General features: G+C 58.9%; 1 protein-coding gene across 1 annotated transcript in view; it reads left to right on the top strand.

Annotated features, from left to right (window-relative positions):
- WNK2 (WNK lysine deficient protein kinase 2) overlaps positions 1-22,733 on the top strand; it is a 132,458-nt gene that overhangs the window by 17,606 nt on the left and 92,119 nt on the right. The window contains 2 exon segments of the mRNA XM_043566746.1: positions 19,243-19,415; positions 19,586-19,806. Coding sequence (XP_043422681.1) covers positions 19,243-19,415; positions 19,586-19,806 — 394 coding nt within the window.

The raw sequence follows: 22,733 nt of genomic DNA on the forward strand, positions 1-22,733 counted from the left end.
AGAATCTGAAGCAGGCTCCAGGGTCTGAGCTGTCAGCACAGAGCCCCATGTGGGGCTCAAACCCACAGACGGTAGGATCATGACCTGAGCTGAAGTCGGACGCCTAACCACCTGAGGCACCCAGGCGCCCCTAAAACAGATGGGCAGGTGGGATTCTGCACATGTGGAATGGTTGAGGGTGCTGTGCTCGTGGCTCTGTTTTCTTTCTTTTTTTTTTTTTTTATGTTTTATTTATGTTTGAGAGAGAGAGAGAGAGAGAGAGACCGAGACAGAGTGCGAACGGAGGAGGGGCGAAGAGAGAGGGAGACACAGAATCTGAAGCAGGCGCCAGGCTCCAAGCTGTCAGCACAGAGCCCTGCACGGGGCTTGAACCCAGGAACTGTGAGATCATGCCCTGAGCCCAAGTCGGACGCAACCGACAGAGTCACCCAGGTGCCCTGCCTTCGTTGTTTTAGAAGCAGCGTTGCTGGAAGCCGGTCAGGGCGTCGGGGCCCCGCCGGGTGCAGATATGTGCCCTGGGCTCTGGCAGGGTGCCCACATGCTGTCCGGGAGGTGGCGTGCGCCCTGGAACCCACACGTGGCCCGCACGGTGTGTGTGTGCTGTTTCCTGTGCGCGTCAGGATGCCCTTCGGCGCTCGGCCCGGCTGTACCGGCCGGCCTCCTGTCCCTTTCCCACCGTGCCTGGGGTCCCTGGTCTGTGGGACCACATGCCTGCTGCTGACACAGGGGCAGCTGGGTTTGGATGTTACAGGCGAGAGGCAGGCTGTGGTGGGCGTGGGCGTCGTGCTGCTCTCTCCCTGGTCCTCCGCAGCACGAGGTGCCTGTGTGCCCACCCGGGTGGACGCGCATGCACGTCACTGCTTCCGGCTCCCTTGGAAGCCCAGGCGTGGACGGCTGGCCGACCCCGGCCGGCCCTGGGCTCCGTGTGCAGCCAGCGAGGACCAGACCGCGGTGGGCACGCTCGGGCCTGGGGAAGGGGGCAGCCGCCCGATCACCTGCACCTCTGTGTGTCCGGGAAGCCCGGCATTTGGCTCACTGCCGGCCTGCCTGAAATGGGCCGTGAGCCCCTGTAAATATTTGATGACTGCCACGATAGCAGACAAAGGCCTGCTCTGTTCCCAGAGGGAGCGAGATGGTGACACTGGAACGTTCTGGCCCTGCAGGCTGCTTCCTGGAGCGGCTCTCAGGTGCCGTTTTTTGAGGCAGGCCCTTTGTGCCTGTGAGCAGAGCAGGGCCCTGTGCGGCCTGGCAAGGTGGGGCTGAGACAGCACCGCTGCCAGCTTTCCACCTGGAACCGGCCGGGCCTCTTCCAGGGCCGTGAGCCCGGCCAGAGGTCACAGTGGGGTCTTGCCCTTCAGATGCAGCCGGGGACAGACTCCTGGCCACAGGCCCCGGGGAGAGGTCCCGAGGGGTCTGGGGCACGGGGGCTTGGCATGGGCGCCTGGCCGCCCAACAGAGGGGTCACCGCCCGGCCGGCACGGTCAGGCCCCGGTGGGCTTGGCTGGACTGCCGCCGATGTGTCGCACGCCTGCCCCCCGGGCCTGCTGTCGCAGCGGCTCTCTGCTCGATGGCTGCTGGTTATGCGGCAGGGTGCGCATTGAAGATGATGGCCCTTGCTGGCCTCGGGGTGCGGCTGGGAAGAGGCCAGCCTGCCCTGTGGGTGCTTCCGTGGGAATGACGGGCCCTTTCAGGCTGCCCTGCGTCTGGGAGCAGAGGACTGGGGTCGCAACGGCTTGCTCCTTGGGCGGGGCAGGACCTGCCAGGGGCCCCACGCTCCTGGGTGTTCCCGGCAGGTGCGCCACAGCTGATGGCCTTTTGTCAAAGGGTTTCTTCGAGGTCGCCTCTTTGGGGAGGGAACACAGTGGGGGTGGGGCTGGGATAGGTGCAGTTGGGTGGAGGTTGAGTTACGAGGGTTTCCAGAGACCTTCGTCTGCGAGTGTAATTATTAATGGTTGTGATAACAGCTGCAGCAATTTCCTGAGCGCTCACAGGCCCCGTGCTGCCATGCTTGGTCTCATTGAGTCCTGGCTGCAGCCGGAGGGGCTGACTTGTCCTTGGGGGCACAGGGACTCCCGGGCCCATGAAGCCTGAAGGCTGTAAGGTCGGAGACGGCCTCCACCATTGGTCACTCAGAACCCCCACGGTGACGCCTCTGCTGGGGGAGGGTGGGCTGGAGCCCCTGCTGCCTGGGGCTGGGAGGACCCTTCCTGGGGGCTGTGGAGGGGGGCCGGGAGTCTGACCCGGGGGAGGCACTGTCCGGAGCCTGGAGCGCGCTTTGCCGACGGAGCCTCCTGAGCTGAAGTCGCAGCAGTGACACCAGCCTGGCGGGCAGGTCCTGGGTCCTTACAAGAGCAGGATGTGGTGACCTCTGGGAGGTGGACAGAGGGACGGATTCTCCAAGGGGCCCCAGAAGGAAGCGGCCCTGTGTAGATCACCTTGACTTGGCCGTGAGGCTTCTTTCTTGCTTCTGGCTCTTAGACTTGAGCGTGAGCGTGTGTTGTTTGCTGAGGCAGCGACAGGAAGCCATCCTGCCCCCAGGGGACAGCGTGCAGCCCAGGCCCTGGAGAGGCCACCCGGCCGGCCGGGCCGGGTGCTGGGCTCCTCAGGGGCACAGGGCTCTCAGGGGCAGGTGTGTGGTGTGGGTGCTGGAGGGGAGGGGCTCTGTTCACTGGGACACATGGGCGTCTTAAGCGCCTGGCCTGGTCAGTGGGGACGAGGGGACGTTGGAGGGTGATGTGGAAAGGGTTCGGGACAAGGCCTGATGGCTGCGAGTGAGGTGCCCGGAGCCCTCCTGGGAATGGTAGCCTCCTGTGGCAAAGAATAGCCTGAGGCCCAGGTCGGGCAGCTTCTGAAGGGCAGGGAGGCCTCTGGAGGGAGCCTGGAGCAGGGCACATGGGGGCAGAACCTCGGGGCGGGCGTGGCTGGCCCCAGCGCGTGGTCCCCTGGGTTGCAGGAGGACAGGCTCCTAGGCTCACAGCTCCCATCCCGGGCCTGGCTCTTGGAGGGGTGGCGCACATACCCCTGTCCGCCCACCACAGATCTACACGTGTCCGGGGGGCCCGAGGGGCCGGTAGCCCTCACGTGCCAGGTGGGGTCCCCCAGGGCCCGGGGCCCCCACGGCAGGAGGCAGGGAGTGTGGGAGAGGACCCTTCCTCAGGCCCCTGCTGGTGGCACAGTTTTAGGTGAGGGAGTCAGCAGCGAAAGGGGGGTCAGGCTGTGTTGTGCTCCCTCAGACCCGCGCTCACGATTGCGGGTGGTCCTCCGTACCGCCTGCCTTTCTGGTGCAGTTACTGTTCACACAGCCTCCCCGAAGTCTGTATTGCAGACCAGGGTCACAAGGGATGGGCATGAGGGCCAGGGCTGCCCTGTGCTCTGCTGGTCCCTTCCCTTCTCACCACTGACCAGCCTGCCTCCTGTCCTGCCTTTGTCCCTCCCCCGCCTCTGTCCCCTCCTCCATCTCTGTCCCCTCCCTCATCTCTATCCCTCCCGCACCTCTGACCCATCCCACACCTCTGTCCCCCCACCTCTGTCCCCTCCCTCATCTCTCCCTCCCCACCTCTGTCCCCTCCCCCACCTCTGTCCCATCTCTTATCTCTGTCCCCCCACCTCTGTCCCCTCCCCCCACCTCTGTCCCCTCCCTCATCTCTGTCCCCCCACCTCTGTCCCCTCCCCACCTCTGTCCCATCCCTTATCTCTGTCCCCCCCACCTCTGTCCTCTCCCCCATCTCTGTCCCCTCCCCCATCTCTGTCCCTCCCCCATCTCTGTCCCCTCCCTCATCTCTATCCCTCCTGCACCTCTGTCCCCTCCCTCATCTCTGTCCCTCCCCCACCTCTGTCCCATCTCTTATCTCTGTCCCCCCACCTCTGTCCCCTCCCCATCTCTGTCCCATCCCTTATCTCTGTCCCCCCCATCTCTGTCCCTCCACCATCTCTGTCCCCTCCCCCATCTCTGTCTCTCCCCCACCTCTGTCCCCTCCCTCATCTCTGTCCCCCCCAACTCTGTCCCCTCCCTCATCTCTGTCCCATCCCTTATCTCTGTCCCCCCCATCTCTGTCCCTCCACCATCTCTGTCCCCTTCCCCATCTCTGTCTCTCCCCCACCTCTGTCCCCTCCCTCATCTCTGTCCCTCCCCCACCTCTGTCCCTCCCCCACCTCTGTCCCCTCCCCATCTCTGTCCCATCCCTTATCTCTGTCCCCCCCATCTCTGTCCCTCCACCATCTCTGTCCCCTCCCCCACTCTGTCTCTCCCCCACCTCTGTCCCTCCCCCACCTCTGTCCCCTCCCTCATCTCTGTTCCCCCACCTCTGTCCCCTCCCCCCACCTCTGTCCCCTCCCTCATCTCTGTCCCCCCACCTCTGTCCCCTCCCCCACCTCTGTCCCATCCCTTATCTCTGTCCCCTCCCACCTCTGTCCCATCCCTTATCTCTGTCCCCTCCCCACCTCTGTCCCATCCCTTATCTCTGTCCCCCCACCTGTGTCCCCCCACCTCTGTCCCCTCCCTCATCTCTCCCTCCCCACCTCTGTCCCCTCCCCCACCTCTGTCCCATCTCTTATCTCTGTCCCTCCCCACCTCTGTCTCCTCCCCCCACCTCTGTCCCCTCCCTCTTCTCTGTCCCCCCACCTCTGTCCCCTCCCCCCACCTCTGTCCCCTCCCTCATCTCTGTCCCCTCCCCCACCTCTGTCCCCTCCCTCATCTCTTTCCCCTCCCCCATCTCTGCCCCCTCCTCCCTCTCCGTCTCCCTCCCCACCTCTGTCCCCCTTTCCCATTCTTGTCCCTTTTCCCTCATCTCTGTCCCCACCCCCCTGCTGGCTGGAGCCCTGTATCCATAGCAACAGTTGCTGCTGTGGAAGCTGGCGCCTGCTCCCTCATCCCTAGGGGAGGTATTTTTGGCACTGCGGAGAGATTTTATTTTATCTTTGGTGTTGACTTTTACTCTTTAAGTGAGTTCCGCTCAGGCAGAGCTGGGGCTGTGTTCAGGGAGGCCTTAGGGCTCCCCGTGGTTGCGTAGACACTGGCCCTTCCTTCCCCTGTAGACAGGGTCAGAGACGCCAGCTCCCGTGAGCAGCCTCCGAGGCAGCAAGCACGTCCCGAGGTCCACAGGGTGTTCGGGGCTCTGGGCAGTGACTCTGGATGCTGGGAGAGTCAGCATCTCTGGGAGAGTCACTACCGGTGGTCACGGTAGTGGCTCGACAGAAGCCCCTCAGCCTCAGGGCTTAGCCAGTGGCCGGAAGAAGAGTTTCCCGGGAGCTCTGGGGGAAGTTGCTTTTTGGTGCCAACCGTGGCCCAGACCCTACGGGGAGCCTCACGTGGTGAGATCCCACACTCTGCCCAGGATGAGGTCACCAAGGCCACCAGGTGGTCGTGCGTGTCTCTGCTGGGGGTCTCCTTCTGAGACACCTGCGTGCCCCTCGAGGCCCCCGTGGATGGCATGGCATCCGAGGTCAGCTTCTTCCTTACCACGTGGGCTTCTTGCTCCTTTAGGGTCCGAGCTGCCCCACTGGCTGGTCCTGGTGGCTGTGAGCACAGGTGACCTCGGCGTGTGGCACTCCTTGGTGACAGCACCGTGATGGGGACCCCTGGGCTCTGCCTGGCCCCTGCACGCTTGGGTGCTGGGTGGGGTTGTTCGTGGGCCAGTGCTGGGGTCTACGTGGGCCCGGCCCACCCTCAAGGAGTGCTGAGGGTGACGCGTGATGCACCTGCTGCCCGCAGGGAGGGGAGCCTCTGGGGAACAAGCCCAGTGGGGCGTGCGGCCCCGGGCCCCTCGGGGGCTCATGCACTGGCTCCTGGGCTGCCTGGGGGAATGTGCAATGGAGGCGGCTAGGTGTGCAGCACCGTAGGGTTGCCAGAGCATCTCCCTGACCCTCCACCTCGTCTTCTGCCTGGTGGGGGTGACGGCAGCTTGCGGGGGCCGGGGCGTGGGGCCGCCCAGGACGCCTGTGCCTGGCCAGGCTGGGGCGTTCACATCAGAGGCAAGGCCAGCCGTGCCGGAAGTGCACGGAGGCCCAGCAGAGGGATTTCTGCCTTGTCATCATGGAAATCCCAAGGAGGCCAGGAAGTGGAACGACCATCCAGCCTCCTCTCTCTCATTATTACTGGGCACATCTTGGGCATGAATCTACTTCCCAAACTCTCAGTCTTGGGTGAACTCCCATGTGCAGATATTGAGGGTAGGGGGGACCTTGACCGCCACCCTCCAGGGAGGACCCTGTGTCCTGCCACTCAGCACACGGTGGGCGCTACAGGCGCACCCGGTGCCCAGCCGGCGCTACAGGTGCACCCAGCGCCCAGCGGGCACTCAGCACGTGGGAGGTGCTGTATGCACTCTCTGCCCGCTTGCCCCTCTGCCTCCTTGAGCCAGAGAGCCAACAAGGAGAGGCATTCGGGGTTTGTGGCTCTTACAAAATTGGGAATTCTGTCTCCGGGGAGGCAAACTCTGCAGCCATTTAGGGGACAGACGAGGAAGGGGGCACTTGAGGAAATAAGCCCACGGTCACCTCCCCTGGGGGAGGGAAGCCCAGCACAGGGGCGTGGCCGGAGGGCCGCTCTGCTTACAGCTTCGTGAAGTTCAGGTTGCAGAGAGTCGGGGACACAGGAAGAGGGAAGCAAGGCCCCAGGCTCGCCTCCTGAAGGTGACCATTCTCCTTCATCGTCTGGTCCTCATCGTGGGAGTTTTATTAAACCCCAGCCTGGTGCTTTTCACCTGTGGCCCCACCTGACTCCCCGCTGTCCTCCGCGTCTGTACTGTTTCTTGACAACCGTAAATAGCTGTGTGGTGAAGAAATGCCACACGTGCCCAGCCTGGGTTTCGGTGGCCATCCCTGCAGGGCCAAGGGTGGGGGTCCCTGCTGAGCACCACAGCCTTCTGGGCACGTGCACTTCTGTGTAACGGTGTCTTTGCTTCTTCCTGAGAAACATCTTGAAGACACTAGAGGAAATGGGTTTCTCTGGAGGAAGAGCGCCCGTTCCCGTCGCTGGGTCGCTTGCTCTGCGTGTCCTGAGTGTGCATGTCCACACGTATGCAGTCGGGGGCTGGTAGGTGGGGGATCTGTAGGGATTGGGGGGTGTTTCTTTTTTTTTTTTAATTTTTTTTTCAACGTTTATTTATTTTTGGGACAGAGAGAGACAGAGCATGAACAGGGGAGGGGCAGAGAGAGAGGGAGACACAGAAGCGGAAGCAGGCTCCAGGCTCTGAGCCGTCAGCCCAGAGCCCGACGCGGGGCTGGAACTCACGGACCCCGAGATCGTGACCTGGCTGAAGTCGGACGCTTAACCGACTGCGCCACCCAGGCGCCCCTAGATTGGGGGTGTTTCTAGGCTGTGCCCGGCAGAGGGAACGAAATCTGTGTCTGGCTGCGCAGCCGTGGGCAGGTGCGGCCCTTCTTGTCCAGTGAGGCTGGTGCGGGCGCTCAGGTTGCTACGGCCTCCGGTGTCCAGTTCAGGATGCCTCCCCCAGGCTCCTTCTTGGATCAGGGACGCCCCCCCACATCCGGTTTACAGAGTCGCAGGGATGACTGTGGCCCCAGAACGGGTGGCCCTGAGGGTGGCATTGCCTTGTGAGGAAGTTGACAACCTGTTTGTACAGATCACAGGCAGTCTGAGCCCCGGCCCTGACCTGGGGAGTCATGGGTGCCCGTGGCATAGGAGGGAAGAGCCCATCCGTGTCCAGATGGGCAGAGGACGCTTGAGGATGCTGATGAGCGAGGCTGGCACTTTTCTCAGTGCTCTGTGCCCTGGTAGGGAGGGGGTTGTGAGGGTGGCAGAGATGGGGCCGTAGGGCCCTGACCCATGAGTCTGGGGTGGACAGGCCCCGTGGGGCGTGGCTCACTGCCCTGTGCAGTGTCTGTCTCAGGGAGTGGCCCCCACCTCTCCCTGCTGAGCGCCACCCCAACTAGGCTGCCGTGCTCCTGCCCGTGGGCTTGGGGAGGACCGTGTGGGGACCGTGTGTGGGAGGCTCTGGAGTGAGTGAGGCTGGATGAGCGGGGGCAGGCCAGGGACCACGTGTTCCTAGGGTCTGTGCTGGTGACTAGGGGTGCCGGCCACAGTGGTGCACTTGCCACGGTCAGTTGGTGAGGGGTGTGCCCGAGACCTGCCGTCTGCAGAGTGGCGCTGTGGGGGGGTGAGCTGGAGGATGAGCTTCGGGAACTCACCCCACTGTGTGTGTGCGCAAGTCCTGAGTCCCTGCAAGCCTACCCGTCTGGAGCACGTGCACTCCACTCTGACTGAGATACGATGGCTCCCTGCGGCTGTACCAGCCACATTCCCAGGCTCCCACAGCCTGGCTCTCAGGTCCACATCCCTGGGCATCCTAGCAGGGAATGGGTGGAGGCAGGCAGGCCCTGCACTTGGGCAGGCCCCCCGCTCCGTCTCTGGGATGCTGGGTGGGGCCAGACCCTGCACCTGGGTGGGGAAGGGCCCCTGTCTCTGGGATGCTGAGTGGGGCCAGACCCTGAACCTGAGGAAGGCATCCCCTGTCTCTGGGATGCTGAGTGGGGCCAGATCCTGCACCTGGATGGGGAAGGGCCCTCTGTCTCTGGGATGCTGAGTGGGGCCAGACCTTGCACCTGGGTGGGCAAGGGCCCCCTGTCTCTGGGATGCTGAGTGGGGCCAGACCCTGAACCTGAGGAAGGGCCTCCCCCCACCCCGGCCCTGGGATGCTGAGTGGGGCCAGACCCTGCACCTGGAGAAGGGCCCCTGTCTCTGGGATGCTGAGCAGAGGTGGGGGGTGGGGTGGGGTGTTGGGGGTGAGGGGCAAGCCCTGAAGGCATCTGTTTGTTTACTAACAACTTATTCATTTGTTCTGTCCCTGTAGGGAGCTACTGCACTGAGGGAGTTCATTCCCTCTTCCTGGACCACTTTGGGCTTTGGCAAAGCCAGCACAGGAAGTTGAGATGAGGAGGTTGGCCTTAGGTGGTTGTTAGCTGATCCCGTCGCTGTGCTCAGTGTGGTTTACCTGTCTGATGGGGTGGCAGTGTGAGTCCGCCCTCCGGCAGGGCAATGTCCAGAGAGGCAGTCCTCACCCCGTCAGTCTGCCAGACAGAGGCCTTTCACTGAGACCCTCCTAACACTGGCCCCCAGGACTTGGGACACTCAGGCCCCTGCAGTAGCCTGTGGCCAAGGACACACATCCGGAAGCAGTGGGAGCGGTTGGCTGGGGCCACGTCCAACCTGCTAGTGCGGAGCCTCTCTGCTTTCTGGACAGCATCAGTTTGTGTGGCTCAAGGTTGAGATGTGAGGGCAGAGGTCATGTCCAGGGTCACCTTTGTGGGCCTGGCACCTGGCTATCTGGCAGGTCATGGCTATTGGTAAATGTTGGTCTCAAGTGAGAGATTCATGTAGGTGTGGAACAGGTGGGGGCATCTCACCCGCGAGAGTGTGAGCATCAAGGAGAGACCCCCTGATACCAGCTCTTTCGACTCCCAATTCTCAGGGTGTCAGACCTCGGTTTTACTGGGCTGCAGGGTTGGTCCCACCTGTTGGAGCAAAGACACCATGAGTTGGGGCAGAGAATCCCTGTGGGGTGTCAGGCATGGCTTGTCTGTGTCTCTGTCGTGAGCTGGGAAAGTGACTTTACCATCATCCACCAGAGGAAGGGAGCCCACTGAGCACGTTGGATTTGGAATTCCATTCCGATCTTGGGAGGGACACGTGTGTCATCTTCCCATAGGTTATTGGAGCAACAGGATGGCTGTGCTTCTGTGTGGGCTGTAGGGTGGATGGTCAAGGGGGCAGGATGGAGGATGGCACACCGTAGGGTGATGCTGCAAGCTTGCTTCACCTGTCATTTTCTTTTACTTAACGTCACTGGGAATTTATAATTTTTGGTCATTATTTCATTGCATCCTTGCGTGTCTGTGTAGTGGTACATTTAACAGCTGAGGTGTGGTCTTGGACAAGTCTGCCCTGTAGTTTGGATGCACCGTTCTTAGAGTGGTGGGCAGGTTGGACTTTGCGCTTGGGAAGTTTGTCATTCATTTTCTTGTAAGTTTTACTTGTTCCACCTGAGATTATGACACGTATCTTTGACTTCTACCACATCCTGGGCATGTAAGGGTCTCAGAACACTAACCTCCAGCTACCCATCCCTACTTGCCTTTTGTGATGTTACTTCTAAGATTTTCTTGGTGTGTTTTATTTTGCCGTAAGGTGCACAGTGTTTTTTGGATTTAACTTGCACATGGTTTATAGCACTTCTTGAATCTATGTCTGGATGTCTTGCTTCGGTTTTGGAAAACTTTGGGGTGTTATTTTATGCATATTGCTTTTGTCCCATCTTTATGTCCTCCTCTTCCAGAATCCCATTACACATGGGTTGGACATTTCCACTGTGTGCTGTGAGTTTTGTATCTTCTTTCCTGTATTTCCATCTGTTTGTATATCCATGTTCCAGTCTGTATATTTTTTATGATTTTATGATTTTACCTTCCAGTTTACTGGTACCATCTTCAGCTGTGTCTAATTTGCTGTTAACCCCCTATATTGAGTTCCCTATTTCATTTCTTAGTTCTAGATTCCATTTGGTTCTTATTTCATGGATTTTAGTTCTGGTGAACCTTGGTTATCTATTTTCTTTTTTACTGAATTTTCATTTTTAATTTTTAAAACCCTTATTATAATTTCGGTATAGTTAACATGCAGTGTTGTATTAGTTTCAGGGGTATGGTATAGTGATTCAGCAATTCCATACATTATTCAGTGCTCATCACAAGTGCCCTCCTTAATCTCCATCACCTATTTAACCCATCTCCCCACTCCCCTCCCGTCCCCTCTCCTCTGGTAACTATCAGTTCTTTATAATTAAGAATCTGTCTCTGGGGTGCCTGGGTGGCTCAGTTGGTTCAGTGTCCAACTTCGGTTCTGGTCATGATCTCACAGTTTATGGGTTCAGGCCCTGTGTTGGGCTCTGTGCTGACAGCTCAGTGCCTGGAGCCTGCTTCGGATTCTGTGTCTCCCTCTCTCTCTGCCCTCCCCCTGCTTGCTCTCTCTCTCTCTCTCTCAAAAATAAATAAACATTAAATAAATTTTAAAAGTCTTTCTTGTGGCTCAGTCGGTTAAGCGTCCAATTCTTGATTTTGGCTCAGGTCATGGACTCAATCATGAGTTCAAGCCCTGGGTTGGGCTCTGCAGTGACAACATGGAGACTGCTTGGGATTCTCTCTCTCCCTCTGTCTCTCCTCCCCTCCTCTGTGCGTGAGCGTGCCCCCCCCCCCCTTTTTGTTGTCTATTTTCTTAACTATACTAATCATAGTAATGTTAATAGTAATAGTAATATTATAGTAATAGTAATAGTATATAGTATAATAGTATATAGTATAATAGTAATAGTAATGTTAATGTCTGTCTGATGCTTACAGTATTTGGATCCATTGGGAGTTCATTGCTACTTTTTTTTCTTTCTTTAAATTTTTTAAAATTAATTTTTTAAATTAATTTTTGACTAGCATGTTTAAAGCTTGTGGAGATATTTGAAGTTGTGGGTGATTTTGTCTATGGCCATACCACCCTGAACGCGCCCGATCTCGTCTGAAGTTGTGGGTGATTTTGTCTTCCGCTACAGAAGGTTTACTTTTGCCATCAGCAGATGCTTATAATAAGAGCAGGACATGTTAATCCTGTCTGGAATTGAACTGCAGTCTTTGTGAGGGCTGTTCTGTTCTGTTTCATCCATTCTCCCAGCACTTAACCCTCCTGGAGGAAGTAGACTGAAAGCTTGGGTGTTCCCTATCTGACTGCACAAGTTCTGCCCAGGGGCTCAGCTTCAAGTCCGATGCATGGAGCTGGTGCTCTAAGGCAGTACTATCCTGTAAGAACGTAATGTGAGTTTATGCTTGTAATACTTGATTTAATGGCCACATTGACACTGTAAAAATAACAGGTGGAATTCATCTTAATATTTTTCTTTTTTTTTAAGTTTTTTTTTAATGTTTACTTTTGAGAGAGAGAGAGAGAGAGAGAGACAGCATGAGTGGGGGAGGGGCAGAGAGAGAGGGAGACACAGAATCTAAAGCATGCTACAGGCTCTGAGCTGTCAGTACAGAGCCTGACATGGGGCTTGAATGCAAACCTTGAGGTCATGACCTGAGCTGAAGTCGGACGCTTAACTGACTGAGCCACCCAGGTGCCCCTTAATATTGTTATTTGATTCAGTACATCCAAAGTATTGTGGTTTTTTTTGATATGTAAAATACGAGACTATTAACGAGGTTCAAGCAATTATAAATTACTGTGTCTTCGAAACCTGGGATATATTTATTATACTTGGATGACATCTCAATTTGGAATAGCTGCATGATAAGCACTCACAGCCACATGTGACTCAGAGCTGTTTTGTTGGGCTGAATGTGGGGGGCTCCTGTCTCTTCACTGGAGTCAGACCGAGAGCTGGCGGCTCTTGTTTCAGGTGTGTGCACTGAGCACCTACTGTCCGTCTTGATTTGGCCCCAAGGCTCTTGCTGCCAACTTGGGAGGAGCCGAGGTGTCAGTTCATAGCACTGGGGCAGATGTGAGCTGTGGACCTTCCCTCACCCCCGGCTGCCCTCAGTCCCTGTGCATCGCTTGCTCTGGGTCTATCTGGCGGTGACCCCCTGCCCCACCCCCTGGTGCAGTGGCCATAGATGTTCAGGTCCGGGGCATACCCACTCGGGACACTGTCCTGAGGCCATTGGTGGCCAAAGCCCCTGCAGCGTGGCGACAGCTGGCCCGAGGCAGGGTGGTATTGACTGTCCTGCCCCACCCGTCCCCACAGGCACTGTCCTTGGTTGGGGTGTTCCACCTGACTGATTGTGACCTTGGTGTGTCCACATCTGTCTTGAGGTGTCCTGTGGGGATGAGGCCTTCACCCCCCAGGGTACCCAGCACTGGGGGCCCATTCCTGAAAGTGACCTGCCAAGCTTTTACCGGGGATGAGGGCTGCCACCTGCACCCACGCTGGGCCTCACCCTCGTGGCCAGTCTTGCCCAGGGTGCAAAGCGACATGAGACCCCAGGGAGGATCCAGGGATGGGGACTACTGTGGACAGGGTGACATAGCCCACTGCGTGTCCATGGAACTTGGCAGAGGCCCTGATGACAGGGACACCCCTCTGCTGGCCAACCTGAGCCCGTGGTGGATGTGATCAATGCCAGTCTGGCCTCAACCTAGTGACAACGTTTCCTCGCAGGCCATGGCTGGTGACTGGGACAGGGCCCCCCCACGGCTTGTAGGAGGTGTGTTCAGTCACGCTTGTCGTCTGTGTGATCATTTAGGCACCACCGACTCTTACGGTGGCTCAATCCTGAGGGAGGACGCGTGGCCCTCAGAGTCCATGAGCATAGGACACAAAGAACCCAGAATTGCAATGTGTATTATTTTATGGAGGCGACGTGTGGTCCGGAGATCCCGGCGACTTTGGTGGAAGGCTGTGGGAAACGGAAACCCACGCTGGAGTTACATTCGCCTGTTTCCAGAACGGCTGAGGAGACCGTCCAATTCCACGGGAACCATTTCAAGCAGTGTTGACCGTCCTTGTTCACAAAGTGCTGGCAATGACAGACGGCCTGTATGCTACTTCAACCTATGGGGACGGTTTGGATGAGCGCTTGTACACGTGAGGGTCCTGCAGGGGTGTGGTGGGGGCGGCCACCTGGCTGCCATGGTGCTGCCTGTTGGGGGAAGGGTGGGCCGCTGGGGTGGCCTTGGACGAGCTAAGGCCCAAAAGGCATTAGTTTTGAGTGGCTTGGTGGCTCCACTTCCCCCTTAAAAAAAAAACGGGATTATTTACAAACGCAGGGAGGGGCCAGCAGCCGGATTCACAGCCTCCTGGGGTTCTGGATGAGGACGCGTGCTGGCCTGCACTGATCGTGCCCACTGACCCTGCCCGCCGATCCTGCCCATTGACTCTGCCCGTGCCGACCCTGCCTGCTGATCCTGCCCATGCTGACCCTGCCCGCTGACCCTGCCCACACTGACCCTGCCCGAGCTGACCCTGCCTGCACCAGCCCTGTCCACTGACCCTGCCCCCCCCACCCTGCCCACACTGACCCTGCCTGCTGACCTTGCCCGTGCTGACCCTGCCCCCCCACCCTGCCCACACCGACCCTGCCCGAGCTGACCCCGCTGCACCACCCCTGTCCACTGACCCTGCCCATGCCGACCCTGCGTGCTGACCCTGCCCACACCGACCCTGCCAGAGCTGACCCTGCCTGCACCAGCCCTGTCCACTGACCCTGCCCCCCCCCCCGCCCACACTGACCTTGCCCGTGCTGACCCTGCCCCCCCACCCTGCCCACACTGACCCTGCCTGCTGACCTTGCCCGTGCTGACCCTGCCCCCCCACCCTGCCCACACCGACCCTGCCCGAGCTGACCCCGCTGCACCACCCCTGTCCACTGACCCTGCCCACACCAACTCTGCCTGTGCTGATCCTACCTGCCCACCCTGCACCCTGCCCACACTGACCCTGCACGAGCTGACCCTGCCTGCACCACCCTGTCCACTGACCCTGCCCATGCCGACCCTGCCTGCTGACCCTGCCCACACCGACCCTGCCCGAGCTGACCCTGCCCGCACCGCACCACCCCCGTCCACTGACCCTGCCCATGCCGACCCTGCCCGCACTGACTCTGCCTGCGCCGACCCTGCCCATGCTGACTGTGCTGCAGGGGGCCCTTCCTGCTGCCTCTGCGCTTCCTCCCTTTGGTGGCAGCCACTGAGAGCCCCTCACGTTAGTAATGATGCTTTATTGTAAACACGCATCAGGAGAAGCCTACGCTGGCTCGCAGACCGTTGTTTAAGATGAGTGAGGTTGAGGAGGTACTTGGTTTAAGAGAAGGGAGTTTATTTTTAAACTGCAGTGAACGTGAGAGGGAGCAGGTCACTGTGGGAAGAAGGAGAGCATCGCTGCTGCCGAGAGGGGAGCTGCGGGGCCAGAGCCGCCAGCCTCCTGGCCTCCCCTCGGGGGCCCCTGCGGCCGCCCGCCCTGTGCTGATGGAAACCGCAGGCAACCCGAGTGGGTGCCTTCTTCTCTTCTCCGCAGGCCACAGGGGTTCTCCCCTGGCACCAGGCTGCCCCGGCCAGCGCCACCCACCCCTCCCATCGCCCCGGTGGTGGCACGCTCTGGTAGCGTGTTGGAGCGCCCCACCCCAGGCCTGTCCTGCGTGCCCAGAGCCGCAGTGACCATCTGGTGGCCGAGTGAGGCACACAGATGTCCGAGCTCTCCCTGTGTGGAAAGCACCCCGGGGACGTCCTGACCCCACACCACTTCAGCACCGCCGCAGCAGCCGGGGTGGAGCCTGCCTCCTATGGGGGCCGGGGACCCTCGTCCTGGCTCAGCTGTCCCTTGGCACCCATCCTGGGCTGATTCCCTGACATGGGACGGTTCTCAACAGAGATCCTTGAGGCTTTCTTTTGCTTTGCTTTTTAGCCGAATGGGGCTGGAGAGATGGCCTGTGCCAGGTTGTCACCCTGGGCCTCTGGCTTTACTGATCCTGGGCACTGTCCTGCTGGCTGCTCATGCCCCCCACCCCCGCCTCTGTGCCCTGTGTGGATGGATCCTGCCTGGGCTCGGGGTCGCCAGGCGGCTCTGCTCCTTACAAGGCTGGCTGGGCTTTGCCCGGCTGAGCAGAGGGCTGCAGACACCCCCCCTCCCATCTCCCGCAGAGCAGGCAGGGACCCCACCCCCCAAGAGTAGCCAGTGACCCAGTCCTCTGGGTCACAGGACTTCACCTCCTGCCAGGGAGGCTGTTTGGGCAGAGCTGGTGACTCCCAGGTCGTGGGAGGGGCTGGTCGGACCCAGGGCTGTCCTCCTCTGATCACCTGGCTGCCTGCTCCTGCCCAGGGCTGTCGTCCATGGCCCACTAGGCCCTTTTCCTATAGGAGATGAGACAGCATCGTCCCAGGATGCCTTTATCCTTTATCTGATGGGCTCCCACTATCTTTGGGGTGCCTGGTGGTAGGAAGCCGGTGTCAGCAACCTGTCCTCTGTGTCTGGGAGGGGTGAGCTGTCCAGCCAGATGCCAGCCCATGCAGGACTGGGGGCCTTCCTCCTGCCCTGCTTCATGACCTCAAGGCGTCCCAGCACATCAGGATTGCGTCCCAAACAGTGACAACATGCCCGGTGCCGGGGTGGCTCTCCCTCCACGGAGGCTCTCCCTGCGTGGAGGGGCTGGTGTGATGGGGCTGCCCAGCGATCAGCCCGCAGTGCCCGAGGACCGGGGCCGGCTCTGTGGGGCTGCCGGGCAGCGCTCTGAGGATACACCGACTGACCTTTTCAGCCATCAAGCAGTGTGTGTCAAAGTTAAAAATAGCTGGGTGGCTTGGAATATAAAGGAGGCTGCTCCCTCCCACCTCTGGGCCCTGAGAGGCCCCATCCTGGAAGTCTGACCACATTCCACCCGCGTCTTTGACCTCGTACCTTTGGCATAGGCGGCGCCCTCCTCTCCCTCTCGGGCTGGTTGGTTATGTCGTTTATGACACGAACTTGCTCTCTGAAAGTGCAGTGAGATCTTTCATTTCTGGTGATTGATGCTGATACATGGCAAACAGGACACACGTGTTAACGATCCTGAGCGTTTCCTCCAGAGTCAGTGACCAGAATGGGTGACACTGGAAGCCTGGCTGGTGGTGGAGGTGGGGAGCGCGCCGTGGGCCCCTGTCCTCCTCCCTGATGCAGGCTCCCCTCCCCCACACGGCGTGGGCCCCTGTCCTCCTCCCTCACACGGGCGACCCCCCTCTTCCGCGCTGTGCTGGCCCCCATCCTCCTCCCCCATGCGGCACGGCCCCCCTCCCCTACAGGGCTCCGTCAGGTCAGCGGCCCCTCCCGGGCTGCAGGCCAGCTTTGCCATGCCCGCTTCTGCTGGGCAGTGCTGTGTTGGGGCCACTGCACTGTTCCTGCAGTGGCCATTGCACCTAGGTGCCCACAAGGAGCCTTTGACTGTTGTGTGTGGGCAAGTAGGTCTTTGGGTGCGCGGCTGGCCGTGAGACTCCAGGCCGCGGGGGCACTCTGAGGGCCGTGTCGCAGCTGACGCTGGCCCCCGGGCCCACGGTCCTCTGTAGGTGGGAGCTGCCCCCTGGCTTCGTGGAAGGGTCTGGACCAGGACCGGTTTCCAGTTTTTTCTGGCCCCACTCCCACTGCTCCTTAAAGGGCTCTCCTCTCAGCTCTGGGGGCCTCTGCTCTGCCGTCCCCTCCTTCCTGGGACTGGCTGTCCTCCTGCAGCTCCTGTCACACGCTGCCAGGGCCTTCAGCTGTTCGTGTCCCTTCATGGTTCCCTTCTCTTGCTCTCATTCGTTTATTGGATGTTTTCACTTTAACTTTCTATATTTGAAAAATTAAGCTATTACTTTCATATAACGAGACTCAGATCTCATGTGCTGGTGCGCGTGGGGCAGTGATGTCACGGTGGCCTGCTGGTGCACCTGGGGCGCACCTCGGGCAGTGATGGGCATTTTCCTGGTGACCCAGGATGGCGAGTGCCTTGTCATGTGCTTGTTGGCCATTTCTTCATCTTAACCTCTTCGTGTTTGTTTTATAGAATTGTAGGCGTTCTGTCCGTGTTCTGGATAGAGTCTCGTGTCAGATACATCGTGGAAGAGTTTCTCCGGTCTGTAGCTTGATTTTTATTCTCTTAAGTAAATTCTCATTAAAAAAAATTTTTTTAACATTTTATCTTATTTTTGAGAGAGACCGTGCACACAAGAGGGTGTGGGGAGGGGCAGAGAGAGGGAGACACAGAATCCGAAGCAGCTCCAGGTTCCGAGCTGTCAGCACAGAGCCCGATGCGGGGCTCGAACTCACGAATCACAAGATTGTGACCTGAGCCGAAGTCGGACGCTCAACCGACTGAGCCACCCAGGCATCCTGTAAATTTTCGTTTTTGATGACTGGAGCATCTTTGCGTGTTCTTGTCTGGATCAAATGCTGAATTTTTTGTACTCAGTGTTTTCATTCGATCACAGAGTATCTTCTTTTTGAAACGTGGAGCCTTAATTTGCAGAAGCTTGATTGTTCCTTTTTAAGGATCTTGATTCTTCCTTTTTAAGCAGAATGGTGCTCTTACTTGTGTGTGTCAGCCGCTTAGACCTGGTGAGCACATGAACTAGATTTCTTGAAGTCGCCTCTGCCCCTGAATTATTCGTTCTTCTGTGGCCGCTGTGTGGACGGCCCTCCCAGTACTTCCCTGTGCTGGTGTCATGCCGCGGGTCCCACGTGTGCACAAACAGGCGAAGAGGGTTTGTCGGGGGCCGGGCTGGTGGGAGGGAATCCCTTGGGGTGGAATTTCTTCATCAGCTGATGGCCTTGTCCTGATCCTGGGCCCCTTTCCTCTCAGGGTTGGAGGGAGTCTGCTTGATGTCTTCTGGGGTCTTTCAGAAAGACGAAAAGTCTTGGCCTGTGTGTTTCTTTTCAGTTCCAACTCCCCCTGTCAATCCGCATTCACACACTTCTCAAAACTCACTGTTCCGCGTCCAATTGTAGAGGCCTCTGTGTCCTTGTGGGAGTCATGTTGGGAGGGCACAGGTGTGGGGAGATGGCCACACTGGGGCCCGCAGAGGTGAGGCTCCGCGTAGGACGAGGCTGGAAATGACAGCAGCTTTGTGCCGAGAGCCCACCAGAGTGGTTCTGGAAGGGCCGGGCCCGGCAGACAGGGCCGGGCGGCGGCAGATGGGGGCAGGGGGTGCAGGGAGGGCGCTGGAGGGAGTTCAGATGTGGCGAAGGGCGTGTGGGCAGCACCGCACAGGGACCCCTAGGACTGGGAGGTTGGTGTTGCCGTGTCCCATGAAAAACTTCAGGTCGTGTCTGCCGTGCCCTCCAGCTCTGTGGGGCCTGGCGCGACTCTGGTCTCTTGTGAGTCTCCTGGTTTCCCAGTTTTCCTCTGCTCCCCGGTCGAGCACCTTGAAGGTGCATGTGAATTGGAAGCAGGCTGAGGTCTGTTCTGTGGCAGAATCGGGTACCGAGGGAACGAGGCCTCAGAGGTGTTTTTTGGGAGAAAGTGTATATGTGCTGTGGTGTGGATTTTCCGCGTGTCTCTGGCTCCCAGAGATCCTTCTGCTGGGGTCTCAGTGCAGGCAGTGCCTCATCCAGGGCCACGAGGCTGTGGGGTCAGGCGTCACGGATGTGGGAGGACCCAACAGAGGGACTGGGCCGAACCCTCTGTGGCCCCGGGCCCCTCCCTCTGGTGCACCCTGGGCACAGGGAGCCGTGAGGGTGCAGGCAGGTGCCGGCCGGGCCCCCTGGCTGGGCTGAAGGCCCTTCAGCCTGTGTGTTTCTCTAGGACCGGAAGCTCACCAAGCTGGAGAGGCAGCGGTTCAAAGAGGAGGCCGAGATGCTCAAGGGCCTGCAGCACCCCAACATCGTGCGCTTCTATGACTTCTGGGAGTCCAGTGCCAGGGGGAAGAGGTGCATCGTGCTGGTGACCGAGCTGATGACCTCGGGGACGCTGAAGACGTGAGCACGCCCCCACCTGCTGGCTGCATCTCAGGGTGGGCCCGGTCCGGGCGCAGGGACCGCGGTGGCTCCTGTGTCCCGGGGCCTCTCTCAGCAGCGTCCCCGTCTGGGTGGTGGATACGTGGCCCCCTCCCGCGGGAGCCGCAGGTGAGCCACGCCCCCGCCCGCAGGTACCTGAAGCGGTTCAAGGTGATGAAGCCCAAGGTCCTGCGCAGCTGGTGCCGGCAGATTCTGAAGGGGCTGCTGTTCCTGCACACCAGGACGCCCCCCATCATCCACCGGGACCTCAAGTGTGACAACATCTTCATCACTGGGCCCACCGGCTCTGTGAAGATCGGCGACTTGGGCCTGGCCACTCTCAAGAGGGCGTCCTTTGCCAAGAGCGTGATCGGTAAGCCTACGTCCTGGGGCCCGGCCGTGGCCTGGACTGCGTGTGGGGGCGTCCCTGGCGCCCGAGGGGCTGTGGATACGCAGTGGCAAGGAGGCCTCGATGACAGAGGGACTTGGGGCTTTGTGACCGGTGAGGCTGGAGCAGGTGGGGAGGTGGTGGGTCACGCCAGGCCATGAGGCCCACGAGAGGGAGTCTGGGGCAAGTGTGTGGGGGCACTGAGGCCGAGGGATTTGGTGTGGGTGCTGGTTTGCTAGCCTTTCTTTCCGTAGGTGGGGACACAGGACAGACGAGGGTGACCTCAGGGCTTTGCAACCTCATGGTTTTGACGCACACTTGGGGACAGAACTTGGCCTATCTGTGGCAAATGAACCCTCCAGGAATCTGGAAACTTCTCTGGCAGGGCGAGTGGGTTTGGAGTGTGACATCTGGAGCAGGGCAACAGCATGGGGTGTCCTGTGGACAGGGGCCGCCAGCAGCTCTGGGGAGCTAAGTGATGGGGTGGGGGGGGCCGACCTAGGCCTCAGTTTCTCTTTCTGTGAAATGGGTGGGACAGGCGAGGGCCTGGCTGGGGGGCCCAGGGCTGTAGGGAGCGTGCCTCTGAGCGGCTGGTGGTTTCCGGGCAGGTTTTATAGATTTGGCCTCGGGGGTGAGGTGCCTGGTGAAGCCCCCTGGGCTTTCTCTGGCTGGCGGCTCTGTCCCTCTCAGAGGCGGGCTGTCAAGGTACTGGGTGGTGTGAGGGGGGATGTGAAAGCTGGGCGTTTCCAGCAGGCACATTGGGCCCCAAGCCCCGCACAGGGTGCCTGGTTCTGTGGGGTCCCTGGTCATCTCAGCTTTGGCTCAGCTGGGGCCCAGGAAGCTCCAGACTCATGGGGGATGAGGGGTGATTAGCACATGTCCCCGGCCCCGAGCAGCCAGGCCCCTTCCTCGTCAGAGGACACAGCTGTCGGTGCCCAGGACATCTTCGGGAACACTTGACTGTGGACCCGCTTCTGGTGCAGCTGTCAGAGGGGCTTGTGCAGGCGTTTGGGTCTGCACTTTAGGTGCAGCCCACTTTGGATGTCTCTCGGTGGCCTCCAAGGACCTGTCCATTTGCTTGGTGGGGGCCCTGTGGAGCGGGACCTGGGGGCTCTGTGCCAGCCAGTGGGAAGGGGGTGGATGGATTGGGTGAGAAGGTCCCTAGAGCCCAGGCAGTGTCCTTATTGTAAACATTATGGCCACGGCCTCTTGATGCTGTGTGTACACACAGCTGTGGGTCACGTGTCCCTTGTGGGCTTTGTCTCCGAGAGCCACCCGGATCTGATGCCATTACCACTCTCAGGCTGTGTTTATGTTGGCCGGGTCCTGAGCTGGTGCTGCCTGCAGGCATTCATGGCCATGGTGGCCAGGACGCAGGGAATGTGGGGCCGTGGGGGCCAAGGAGGTGCACAGGGCACATGTGTGTGCGTGCGGGGGGGTGGGGCACACACATATTATTTTCAACACGCAGGTTTGAATGGCTGCAGTGAGAGGAAAGAGAAGATAGTCTGTGTCTGTGGCCCAAGCACGTGTGCAAGTGGGCAACCCCAACCTGGCTCTGCACTGCCCCCTCCCCTGCACCCACACCTCCCATGCCCACCCTGAAAGGCAAGGTCTGGGGTCTTGAGGGGTTTCTTTCGGAGCTGCATTCCTGGTTGCGGGGGCCTCAGGAGAGACCAGGCCACCGCGGGGTTCGTGTGGGGCCTCGGGGTGGCTATGCTCCCAGCTTCCTGCTGGAGCCCTGGACTGCCTTCCCTCTTTCCTGGTGCACGTGCACGGCCAAGTGAAAACATTTCCTCCAGTCAGTCATGTGCCTCAAAACTCCAAAAAGAAGAAAGTATTCCTAGTAAAAGTTCCCCCTGACTTCTCTGTCCACCCTGTTCCCGTTATTTCTGATCTGGAATCTCTGAGAATTTTTCACACGTGTTCTTATACACGTAGACCTGCAGATAGTTCCTGCTTTTGCCATTTCTTACCCAAAAGGTTAACTTTTTCGTTGAACATATAACATGTTAATCGAAATTCGCATTAACGAGAAAAAGTTAAACTTTCGGGTAACCTATCTGTCTGTATCCCAGAGATGGCCACGAAGACAACTGATGACCCCATGTGTGCTTTTTACATAGTAGTTTGTGCTGTTCTGCAGCTGCTTTTTATTTTTTTTATTTATTTTTTATTTTTTTTAATTTTTTCAACGTTTATTCATTTTTGGGACAGAGAGAGACAGAGCATGAACGGGGGAGGGGCAGAGAGAGAGGGAGACACAGAATCGGAAACAGGCTCCAGGCTCCGAGCCATCAGCCCAGAGCCTGACGAGGGGCTCGAACTCCCGGACCGCGAGATCGTGACCTGGCTGAAGTCGGACGCTTAACCGACTGCGCCATCCAGGCGCCCCATGCGGCTGCTTTTTAAAGAAACTAGAACATTTTGAAAATGTCGAGGTCAAGGCAGTTGAAGAGGTGTGGAAGCCTCATCGAGGTTGATGTTCAGCGCTCCCCTTTGCTTTGTGTTCGGCTGGGTACTCAGTTGGACCTATTTTACAAGACGAGTTTTGTGATTTGTAACTTTTTTTAAAAGTTTATTTATTTTGAGAGAGATGGAGCGGGGGAGGGGGAGAGGAGGGGGGGAGAGAGAGAATCCCAAGCAGGCTCCACACTCTCAGCACCGAGCCCAACGTGGGGCTCAATCTCATGAACCTCAAGATCATGACCTGAGCCGATTACCAAGAGTTGGACGCTTAACTGACTGAGCCACACAGGTGCCCCAAGGATTTTGTGATTTTTAAATTTTTCTGAAATTGTATTTTAGAGACACAGAGAGCATGAGTGGGGGAGGGGCAGAGGGAGAGGTAGAGAGGATCTGAAGCAGGCTGCGCGCTCAGTGCGGAGCCCGACTCAGGGCTCGACTCCCAT

The sequence above is a fragment of the Prionailurus bengalensis genome, chromosome D4 (assembly GCF_016509475.1).
Source record: "Prionailurus bengalensis isolate Pbe53 chromosome D4, Fcat_Pben_1.1_paternal_pri, whole genome shotgun sequence".
NCBI classification, from domain to species: domain Eukaryota; kingdom Metazoa; phylum Chordata; class Mammalia; order Carnivora; family Felidae; genus Prionailurus; species Prionailurus bengalensis.